The 12,328-nt window shown below is 41.9% G+C and overlaps 1 protein-coding gene across 1 annotated transcript in view; it reads left to right on the plus strand.

The window, feature by feature from the left end:
* mtx2 (metaxin 2) overlaps window positions 1-12,328 on the plus strand; it is a 183,957-nt gene that overhangs the window by 150,902 nt on the left and 20,727 nt on the right. The window contains exons 6-8 of the mRNA XM_072477008.1: window positions 45-137; window positions 332-370; window positions 3,871-3,996. Of these exons, the coding sequence (XP_072333109.1) occupies window positions 45-137; window positions 332-370; window positions 3,871-3,996 (258 nt within the window). The remainder of the gene's footprint in view (window positions 1-44; window positions 138-331; window positions 371-3,870; window positions 3,997-12,328) is intronic.

Below are 12,328 nucleotides of genomic sequence, written 5' to 3' on the forward strand. Positions count from 1 at the left end.
TTATGTACTGTTGACTCTTGCATTTTCATAATTTCTCACTTTAGGGTCACTCACTCAGTGAAGGACTGGATGAAATTCAGAAGGCTGAGATGAAAGCTTATACAGAACTTGTGAATAACATGCTGTTGACGGCAGAGGTATGCCAGATCAAAGGCTTATTATGTTATTCTTGTTTTCTTAAATATTGTAAACCCATTTCAAACAGCCCAGCTAGTCTTTTTGGTTCCTATGATTAAAGATTGCAACTAAAGCTGTCATGTTTTGTGTATTTTTGCAATCGTAAGTATGGCTGGTTCTTGACTAACTTTTGTCAATATGTTTTACCTTGCAGCTTTACATACAGTGGTGTGATGATGGCACATCTGCAAAGGTGGGAAATCTGTCAGCATTTCGAACAATTTAATTAAATGGGCATGTATCAACATTTGTGTCAACTTTAGTACTACAGCAATGATTTTGTACTTGTTCCATTTCTGGTGCACTGCTTTCACAAATGTTCTAATACAGGGTAGCTAGGCAATATTCTGGATTGTCCGTCAGTGTGTTTTGACAGGATCAAGGAGTGCAAAGTTGCAGTGCCTCAAGAATCTATATTTTGGGGCAGCACGGTAGCATTGTGGATAGCACAATTGCTTCACAACTCCAGGGTCCCAGGTTCGATTCCGGCTTGGGTCACTGTCTGTGCGGAGTCTGCACATCCTCCCCGTGTGTGCGTGGGTTTCCTCCGGGTGCTCCGGTTTCCTCCCACAGTCCAAAGATGTGCAGGTTAGGTGGATTGGCCATGATAAATTGCCCTTAGTGTCCAAAATTGCCCTTAGTGTTGGGTGGGGTTTACTGGGTTATGGAGATAGGGTGGAGGTGTTGACCTTGGGTTGGGTGCTCTTTCCAAGAGCCGGTGCAGACTCGATGGGCCAAATGGCCTCCTTCTGCACTGTAAATTCTATGATCTATGATTTCGTATTTGTTCTTGGGATGTGGGCATCGTCCTCAAGGCCAGAATTTAGTGCCCATTCCCAACTGCCTTGGGCAGCTGGTGCTGAGCCATCTCCATCTGAGTGGCTTGTTTTTCAGATGACACTTCAGAGTCAACCACATTGTGGGTCTGGAATCACATGGCGCCCAGATTGGGCAAAGATGGCAGATTTTCTCCCTGATGGACATTTTTACAATAATCCACTAGTTTCATGACCATTATTGATGTGATTAGCATTTTATTCAAAATTTAATAATGAATTGATTTAACATTCTTCCATCTGCCATGATGGAATTTGAACTTGTGTCTCTGGAGCATTAATCGAGGCCCTGGATTACTAGTCCAGTAACATCATCACTATACTACTGTTCCCCAGTTCATTCACTATCAATATCAATTTCAAAAATGATTAGAAGACCAAAGTTCTTGTAATTTTTACAAGCTACTATAGATTGTGGCGTATAAGCCGACCCAGCATATAACGTGATCCCATGTTTTCTTTGTCAAAAAATATGCTTTTGTATGCGCTTGATGTATAAGTTGACCCTCCTCTTCCTTCGCAGATATGCAATGCTGTAGTTGTATTGGTAGTTGGCCTCAAATTTTCACCCTGGAAATGCATGTTTTACACCTGAAACTGTGTGTCGTTGTATGGTATCAAGCAGGCGATACCGGCTGTGTTGTGAAGAGAATACGCAGGAGTTTAAGACACCGAGCAGACCGTGCATGAAATGGCAAGTGACGAACCGAAATGGGTCCTCCAGCAAATGAAGTACAGAGTTGGTTTCAAGCTAGAAGTCGTAACATTTGCTAACTCCTCAAATAGCAGTCTCGCAGCGAGATAAGTCAGTGTTAATGAAAAACTGGTGCAAGAATGGAAAAAGAGGTATTCTGCACTGAAGAAGATGTTCAACACCAAAGGCGCCAGCAGAACAAGGATCAGCAACTAGCCTGATCTTGAGAAGCAGGTATCAGAAGGAGTTGTCAAAAATCCTCAAAATGGTTATATCATAACCTGCGAAACATATATATGCATTTAAATGGGCCAAATCAAACCCTGGGTCCAGCAAATATTTTAGATCAACAGCTAATTGGTGTAGTTGCTTTATGGAATTAAACAGTCTAGTGTTGTGGCAGAAGACCAAGATTGCTCAGATTACCATAAGACCACAATACCAAAATGACCAGTTTCCAACAATTCATTATCAGACAGCAGTACAAGGGCAGCACGGTAGCACAGGGGTTAGCACTGTTGCTTCACAGCTTCCAGACCCAGGTTCGATTCCCGGCTTGGGTCACTGTCTGCGTGTTCTCCCATTGTTTCCCTGAGTTTTCTACTGGTGCTCTGGTTTCCTCCCACAGTCCAAAGATGTGCAGGTTAGGTGGATTGGCCATGATAAATTGCCCTTAGTGTCCAAAAAGATTAGGTGGGGTTACTGGGTTATGGGGATAGGGTAGAGGCGTGGGCTAAAGTGGGGTGCTCTTTCCAAGGGCCGGTGCAGACTCGATGGGCCAAATGGCCTCCTCCTGCACTGTAAATTATATGATTCTAAAAGTACCCATTAAGTCACATTGGCAACATGGAGGAAACAGAATTTCAGTATGCTGAGCAACTGAGCTGCGGAGTGGAAAAATTCGAAAACAGTTCTAGTGAAAATGAAAGGAGATGAAAAGACCAGATTAAAGTCTGTGGTAATTCTCATAGGAGCACATGCCGACATTAAGGTTCCCTGGAGGAATTTTTGTGCCTGTCATGTGAACGGTTGGGTGGATGACGATGGAATGAATTTATGGATCGATAATGTGTAGAATAGGCTTCTCGGTGGTCTACACAAGAAATGCTGTTTATTGGTGTGGAGCATATTGAGATGTTATAGAAGCAATGAGGTCAAGTGGTGCCTGCTAAGTTATGCCTTGGGGTCTAACACTCATCGTTCAACCTTTGGATGCGTATCTCAGCAAACCAGCAAACCAAAACCATTCAATGATCGTTTTCATACCGAATAGTGTAGGTGGATGTTTAACAAAAGAAAAAAACCCATCAGTGTGGAAATGTGTGTGCTGCCTCACTTGATGTATTGTGTGGCTTCATTATCAAGTTATTGGATGCTATTAGTGCACCAAGTGTTATCAGATCATCTAGAATCTGCGGAATATAGATTCAGTGCATGGCGAGGAAGACGATTTGTTGAGGAGGGATCATTCTGAAAGAGAAAGTGCCGCATCTGATCCAGAGTTTGGATCCTTATGATGATGCAAAAACAAAAGTGAATTGGAATGAATTTGATGAACTCTTTGCATCAGGTGCCAAAGACCACGAATGTGACGGTTTAAAAACACTTTAATAAACTGTGCCGCATTAGTTTAACATAAAGTATTGGTATAATGGTTTTTCCCTCATTTCAAAATGGTGACCACACACACTCACAGCAGTGGTTCACGTTTTATGCTCGGTGCATAAGCTGACCACCATTTTTGGAAGGATTTTTGCAGACTCCAAAAGTGAGTTATACGCTGCAATCGAAGACATTTGTCAAATTTAACAAGAAATTGTGTGATCGTGATTATATGTGCACCTTAGTACAATAAGCTTTCATTAAGCTGGCAAGTGATTAGTAACGTAGAAATTACAATGATAAATAAAGCATCGATGTTAGAAAATTAGACTCCACACATTCTTTGGGGGGGGGGGGGGAGAGAATGAAAAATCGAGTCTCGGCTGGTTGAGCTGGTGCTATCTCATTCATGTACATTTTCAAGATAAGTACATTAGCCAATTTTATTGCTACCTATAAATGGTGTACCACTCCAATTAAAGGATCAAGTGGATATTTCTTGATATTTTGTAGATGGTGTAATATTAAAGACCTTTAATGAATCAAACTTTTTGATTTAAGATAACTCGTTCTAGATATGGTTCACCATATCCTTGGCCTTTAAACCATATTTTGGCCTATCAGAAGCAATGGGAAGTAAGACGAAAGATGAAGGCAATTGGATGGGCTGGAAAATCTCTCAAACAGGTCAGTCATTAATTTTTTTTCCAGTGTTGCCATTTTTGCTTTTACAACTTTGTTTTCCAACTCTAATCCAATGTTGATTGTAATCAAAAGTTTGTGTTGCATGAAGCTATTTTAAAATGAATTGCATTCAACAAGATAGAACTGATATTTTAGAGCTACCCTCGAATTTGATGTTGATCCATTGGCCCGAATCTTCCGATGTCCAGAGTAGTGAAACCTGGCCATAAGCCTGTTGTGCATCGGACCCTTTGGAAATTCTGGCACACGTGTGCGCTGTAATTGCTTGCAGAGTTTAAACTCCAGTAGATTGATGTACGTTGTCCGGGCCGGCTCTCTGAAAATGCCTCTGACCTTGACTAGGCCCAACTGTTCACTCTCCCCGGCCCCACCACTTCACTCATTCGCTTGCAAAATCTGAATTTGTAATGAAAGCGGACATAGAAAATGGATGTACCAGACTAAATGACTACATTAAACGCAACAGAGAACTACATCAAGTGATTGCTGTAATCTCAATTCTATATTATGACTGTTAATTCTGGAAAATACACTACTCAGTTAAAATAAGAATTCCACACTGGGTAACGTAACCTACTGTTAGTCACCACAGTCCAAGAAAGTGACAATATCTTGACTAACAAAAATATACTTAAGCAAATTGGATGCTATAATTTTAAATTTACTCCTGCTTTTTGACTTTATGAAGTGCTTTATTATGAAGTAATACACTGCTCCAGAACTTTGATTAAATACCATAGCCTTTGGCCCAGGTAGCTAATCTACTGTGAAACTGTTTATTGCCTTGCACACTTCTGTGCGTCAAGTGAACTCCATGATACACTTTGGGGTTCCCTAAACCCTGCCCATAACAAATTGGGGGCTCGAGGGGGATAAAAGTCTAAATTTTGGATTGGCTTAGTGAACTTAAATTCAGTGAGGGATGAGCTTATTGTGGTTGCTTTTCAGGTGTGGTATTTTAGTTTAAGTAGGGAGTGTGTTGCGGACATTGGCTCTTTCAGAGACTCTGAAGTTTTTGGGGGTGGAGACAGTCATACGCAGTACCTTACGGACAGAGACTATAAACAGACTGTTAGATTTGGCAAAAACATTGCAGTTAACATTACCTGACAAAATGCGAAAAGGTGAGGTAATTATGGCAGTGGCTAAGCATTTAAAGTTGCCTGAGATACAGTTTGACTCACTGGAAATGGCAAAAATTCAGTTACAAATTGAACAAATGGAACATGAGAGAATTAAAGCGGCTTGAATACGAAAGAGATAGAGAGGAAAAACAAAGAGAGAGAGAAGAAAGAAGAAAAGAAAGAGGAGCTCTCGCAGAACAAAAAGAAAGAGAAAGGGAGGTACAGATCAGGGAAAATGATAAAGAGAGAGAGTTTGAACTTCAGAAAATGGCCATGAAACATGACAGTCAGTTAAAATTGGCAGACATAAAGGGAAACGTGCAGTTGGATGATAGTGTTGAGGATAGTGAGAAAGAGCGTCATAGTCGAAGGCTTGGTCGGGATCTATTTAAGTATGTCCAAGCATTGCCAAGGTTTGACGAGAAGGAGGTAAAGCCTTTTTCATTTCATTTGAGAAGATAGCTAAACAAATGAAATGGCCACAGGACATGTGGGTATTACTCATTCAAACAAAGCTGGTATGTAGGGCTAGTGAAGTGTTTGCATCACTACCGGAGGAGGTATCTGGGACGTATGAGGAGGTGAAAAAAAATCAATTTTTGGTGCATATGAACTAGTGCCTGAAGCTTACAGACAAAGATTTAGAAATTTAAGGAAAGAATTTGGTCAAACATACATGGAGTTTGAAAGGATCAAACAGAGTAATTTTGATAGGTGGATAAGGGCTTTGAAAATAGACCAAACGTATGAAGCTCTCAAAGAAATTATACTTTTGGAGGAGTTTAAAAATTCAATTCCTGATGTAGTGAGAACTCATGTGGAAGAGCAGAGGGTTAAAACTGTGAGATTAGCAGCAGAAATGGCAAATGATTATGAATTAGTTCATAAGCTTGGTTTCCGACATTAGTTTCAGCCTGTGAAAGAGAGAAACTGGGGACATGAGAAATACTCAAGTGGTAAAGGTAAAGGTGATCTGATGGGAGATAATAAGGAGAGTACCTCAGACTAAAAAAGAAATCCAGGATGGTGGAAACGAAATGAAAAGGCCATGTAAAGTCACAGTGTTGGTGGTAGAAGAAAAGCACTGGGAAGGCTGATTGTGGTAAAACAGGATAAGACAGTGGGGTTTGTTAAAGTGGTAATTGGTGGATAAATGTGAAATAACTCACCTGGACACATCAATGGAAGTTCAAGCTGCTGGATCAAGCGAACAAGCTCCAACACCTACTTGCGAAGCAAGTACGTCAGGAGAACATAAACTGTATCCTCAGATGAAAAAAGAAGCCAGCTTGTTCAATTGTAATTGTAATACAGCCTGATCAAAAGGTGATTGATAAGAAGGTGCCAGATCTCTTTAAATAATTTACTTGTGTGGGTAAAGTTTATTCAAGTGTATCAGGAGGAGCAGGTAAAGAAGTCACCATTTTAAGAGATACGGGAGCTAGTCAATCTTTAATGGTAAGAGATGAGGAGTTATGTAGTTTGGGAGGAATATTAACAGAAAAGGTGGTAATATGTGGAATTCAGGGTGAGAAGAGAAGTGTTCCATTATATAAGGTAAGGTTGGAAAGTCCAGTGAAGAGTGGTGAAGTGGTGGTAGGAGTAATAGAGAAACTATCTTGTCCAGGAATACAGTTTATCTTGGGTAATGATATAGCTGGATCGCAGGTGGGAGTGATGCCTACTGTGGTGGATAAGCCAGTGGAAAATCAGACAACTGAAGTGTTGAAGGACGAATATCCTGGGATTTTTCCGGATTGTGTAGAAACAAGTCGCAAAGTCACAGGTTAAGACGGGGAGAAATCAGAGAGTGAAGATAAAGATGAAGTGCAATTATCAGAAACTATTTTTGATCAGATAGTTGGAAAAGAACAGGTGGAGAATGAGGCGGATATTTTTAGTTCCAGAAAATTGGCGGAGTTACAACAAAAGGATATAGAAATAAAATGGATGTATCAGAAAGCATATACGGAAGAGGAATCTGAGTGTATACCACAGTGTTATTACCATAAAAGTGATGTCTTGATGAGAAAATGGAGACCTTTACATATGCAGGCGGATGAAAAGTGGGCAGAAGTTCATCAAGTAGTATTGCCGGTAGGGTATAAAAAGGAGGTGTTGTGAGTTGCACATGAGGTACCAGTGGGAGGTCATTTGGGAATAAGGAAAACTCAAGCTAAAATACAAAAACATTTTTATTGGCCTGGACTAGATAAAGATGTAGTTAAATTTTGTCAATCATGTCACACATGTGAAGTGATAGGGAAACCTCAAGCGGTGATAAAACCAGCACCCTTAATACCCATTCCAGCATTTGAGGAACCTTTTACAAGGGTCCTAATTGATTGCGTAGGAACGCTTCCTAAAACAAAAAGTGGGAATCAATATCTTTTGACTATAATGGATGTGTCTACTAGGTTTCCAGAGGCCATTCCAGTACGTAATATTACAGCTAAAAAGATTGTGGAGGAGTTACTTAAATTCTTTACTAGATATGGACTACCCACAGAAATACAATCGGATCAAGGATCAAATTTTACCTCAAGGTTATTCAAAGAAGTTGTGGATAGCTTAGGAATAAAGCAATTTAAATCAACTGCGTACCATCCAGAATCACAGGGAGCGTTAGAAAGGTAGCATCAGACATTAAAGACAATGTTGAGGGCTTATTGTCAAGATTATCCAGAGGATTAGGATAAAGGAATTCCATTCGTACTGTTTGCAATTAGGGATGCATCTAATGAATCAACCAAATTTAGTCGTTTTGAACAAATTTTTGATCATGAGGTAAGAGGACCACTTAAATTGATTAAGGAAAAATTGCTGAGTGAGAAATCGGAAATTACATTATTGTATTGCGTGTCAATAGGGAATGATTAAATAGAGCAGGTGAATTGGCTCGACAACATTTAAAAGTTGCACAAAATGTGATGAAACCGGTAGCGGACAAGAAATCCAAAGTTTGTAGTTTTGCCTGTGGAGATAAAGTTTTAGTATTGTTACCAGTGGTAGGTGAACCTTTAAAAGCAAGGTTTTGTGGATCTTATCAGATTGAAGGGAAATTAAATGAGGTGAATTATGTGGTAAAAACACCAGATAGAAGAAAGACTCACCGTGTGTGTCATGTGAATATGCTTGAAAGGGAAGGAGAGAAAAAGGAGGAGGTTTTAATGTTATTAAAAATTGGGATAAATTGTTGAGTTACTTTCCAGAGGAAAAACGGACTGAACTGAAAGAGTTATTGATATCACATGGGCAAGTTTGTAGAGATAAATTGGGAAGTACTAAATTGGCTATACATTATGTAGATGTGGGAAATGCTGTCCAATCAATTAACATCCATATAGACTTAATGCTTTAAAATTGGCACAGGTTAACAAAGAGATTGAGAGTGTGCTTAAAAATGGCATAATTGAAGTGGGTTGCAGCCAATGGAGCTCACCCATAGTGATGGTACCTAAACCAGACGGTACCCAACGGTTGTGTGTGGACTATAGAAAGGTTAATGCAGTTACAAGAACGGACTCTTATCCTATCCCAAGTTTGGAGGTTTGCATTGAGAAAGTGGGACAATCTGCTTTTATTTCCAAACTGGATTTACTTAAAGGTTACTGGCAGGTACCTTTATCTGAAAGGGCAAAGGAGATTTCAGCTTTTGTGACTCCAGATGGTCTATACCAATTCAACTTTATGCCATTTGGCATGAAAAACGCCCCAGCCACATTTCAACGGTTAACTAACAAAGTCATTTCAGGATTACCCAATTCTGCAGTATACATCAACGATCTGGTAATTTTTAGCCAGACATGGAAAGAACATAAACATCTGATGGAGTTATTCGATCGACTTCAGGTGGGTTCGGTGATAAACCTAGCCAAAAGTGAATTTTGAAAAGCCCAAGTCACTTTCCTTGGCCATACAATCGGACAGTATCGAATGGTCTCACGGGATGTGAAGACAGCAGTTATTGAGGAGTTTCCAATACCCTCATTACAAAGGGAAATAATGCGATTTCTTGGCATGAAATTTGGATTTGATCCAACATTTGTGCAAATGTCTTGTAGCGTGATTGCTCCACTGATGGACTTGCTGAAGAAACATCAAAAATTGCAGTGGACAGCAGAGTTTCAACAGGCATTTGACTGCCTGAAAACTCTGATAACCAATGTTCCTGTGTTGGAGAATTACAAGGGACTCTGATCAGATTGAACGAAAGTAGCTGACTTTAAAGAGACATGCCGAGGCATAGAGAAATGGATGGATCGTGCAGAGACCTTCTTGTTCAAAGGGACTGTCAATCAAGAAGGATTTCAGTTGGAGGAAGAAGAACGGGGGAAAAATGAACTATATTATTATACCTGTTTGCGTGTGTTGTTTTTTGAAACGAAAAAGTATATTTACTGTGTGCATTTCTTAAAGGATAGTGAAAAGGTGAAAAATGAAACCATCTTGAAGTTGATGGTTTATTTTTTTCTCTTGGGGGGGGGGGGGGGGGGGGGAAGAGGTGTCATGTGAGAGTTCCTTTAAGAAATGGATGTTTATCAGTGATGTCAGAGTGTGGGTGGAGCTGGGCTGTCTGTCAGCTATTTACTTTGTTTTAGGCTGTTTGTTGCAGGGTGTGTTTTAGTTTTGTTTTCAGTGTTGCAGCTGAAGTTAGACAGAGCAGGTGTACTGCTGTTCTCTCTGCCATGAAAAGACAATCTCTTGATCATTTAGTGAATTCAGTTTTCAGTAGCGAATGTAAACCTGATGTGCTTTGTTAAAAGGTGTTTCTTTTGTCTTCTGGGTGTTGTTTGGGAAGTTATTAAGGATTACTTAGTGTTGTATTCTTTGGGGGTTGTATTTGAATTAATGGTTGCTAAGATGTTCCCTGTATGTTTTTTAAAAAGTTAACTTGAATTCATAGAATAAACATTGTTTTGCTTTAAAAAATACTTTTCCATTTCTGCTGTACCACACCTGTAGAGTGGGCCGTGTGCTCCCCATACCACAATCTATTAAAAGTTGTGGGTCAAGTGAACTCCATGATACACTTTGGGGTTCTCTAAACCCTTGCCCATAACAAATCTGTAACATGATCCACATAATATTAGTCATCACTGTACAGATTTGGCACATCCTTTAACTTGTATTCTATTTATTTCACGATTTACGTCAGCAATTGTTTGGTTTGTTAATTGTTGCTGAACAGCAAGACGGCATTTAAGTATTCTCTAGATCAGCTATTTAAGTACTGTTCACGCAGAATGTATGCTATCAATGCTTTTTTAAATGTGCAACTCCAAATACTTAACTGTTTTGAACACCATTTGTGTTATTCCAACTTTAATTTTACCTGACTAATTTTCTAGATGTTTGGGTGTCTTAATTGCCACCCTCTCCAATATAGGGCGGAATCTACCGGCTGTGTCTCGTCCCAGCTGTGTCGGGACGCGACGCGGCTGTTAAATCTCATGAGAGGCCTCAGGCCATGCAATTGGAGGTTCCTGGGTGGTCTGCTTCTGGGCAGGGTGGCACCCTGGCATGTCATGGGTTCCATCCTGGCACTGCCAAGGTATTCGGGGTGCGGCCAGGCTGGCAGTGTCGTGGTGCCACGGTATTTTGCCTACGCTGGAGATCGGGACCGGGAGTGCTCTGTCCTAATGACGCTCGATGCAGAGGATCTCAAGGACCCGCAACAGGTAAGTTGGGGTCTGGGGCTCGTGATGGGGAAATCAAGAGATCGGGGTGCCATTCTCAACCTGTGCTGACAAGCAGAGCTCCTCAGTGCAGGAAATGAAATGCAGCCTCGGTGGGGCGTTCCTTGACGAGGCCCAAACAAATAGGAATCCCTTTCGATAGTGGGGTCGCCCCAGTTGCTACAAGCGCTGGGAAGCACCCCGCTGAACCCACCCACAAGGGATTTTTTTCCCGTTAAATCGCACCCTTAATATCTATAATTTTGAATGGTTTACATTGAGTTCCTGAATACAATTTGTGGATGTAGATTAGAAACCATGGGGATGGAGTGGTCACAAATTGGAGAATGTCAAGCTGAAAGTTTATGATCCGTCACTCAGGCCACACCTGTTTATTGTGTTTAGTTTTGGTCACCAAGAAGCAGAAGAAACACTTCCGGTTGCGGTGATGCCTTGCTAGCCGCACGTTTCGGCGGCTTCAGCTCCGACGGACCTTCGGGCTCTTTTAAGAGCCCCAACGGGGAATTTTTTGACGACGCAACCCGGTGTGGGGTGTGTGCGAAGGGAGTCCACCCCCCCCCCCCCCCCCCCCAACGAAGGAGGAAAAAAACGGCGGCGGCTGCAGCGCGAGGAATCGTCGACCAAAGGGTCAGAAAGAGAGAAGCACAAGAAGGCGGCGGAGAAAGCGCAGGCGACATGGGGGCCTGAGCAGGGTGAAATTGTGAGACGGTGCGTGGAGCTGCTGAAGAGGGAGGTGCTGACCCCGATGCTACAGGCAATTGAGGGGCTCAAGGAGACACTAAAGACCCAGGAGACAGAGCTCCGCGTGGTTGAGCAGAAGGTGACAGATATTGAGGATGAGATCCTGGGCCTGGCGGTTAAGACACAGACGCACGAGGCACTTCATAAAAAGTGTACTGAAAGGATCGAGGCCCAAGAAAACGGAGCGCGAAGGAAGAACCTTCGGATACTGGGTCTCCCTGAGGGTGTGGAAGGAGTGGACTGTGGAGCTTATGCAAGTACGATGCTGAGCTCACTGATGGGTGCTGAGGCCCCTACGGGCCCCTTGGAGGTGGAGTGGGCACATCGGATCCCGGCGAGAAGACCAAAAGCGGGAGAACCACCCAGGGCGATAATCGTGCGATTTTACCGCCTTAAGGATAGAGAAGAGGTCCTGAGATGGGCTAAAAAGGTGCGGATGGGAGAATGCAGTGGTACGGGTGTACCAGAATTGGAGTGCGGAGGTGGCGAGAAGGAGGGCGAGCTTCACCGAGCCAAAGAGTTGTTGCATAAAAGGAAGGTGAAGTTCGGGATGCTGCAGCCGGCAAGACTATGGGTCACGTATCAGGAGAGACACCATTATTTCGAGACGGCGGAGGAAGCATGGACCTTTATCAAAGAGGAGAAATTGGATCGGAACTGAGGGACTGATGCTGCAGGAAATGTTATTGTTAATGTTATGGTTGAAGTTAATTGAGAAGTAAATTGGGAAGGGGGGAGACATTGGGAAAT

The sequence above is a fragment of the Scyliorhinus torazame genome, chromosome 2 (genome assembly GCF_047496885.1).
Source record: "Scyliorhinus torazame isolate Kashiwa2021f chromosome 2, sScyTor2.1, whole genome shotgun sequence".
Lineage (NCBI taxonomy): Eukaryota > Metazoa > Chordata > Chondrichthyes > Carcharhiniformes > Scyliorhinidae > Scyliorhinus > Scyliorhinus torazame.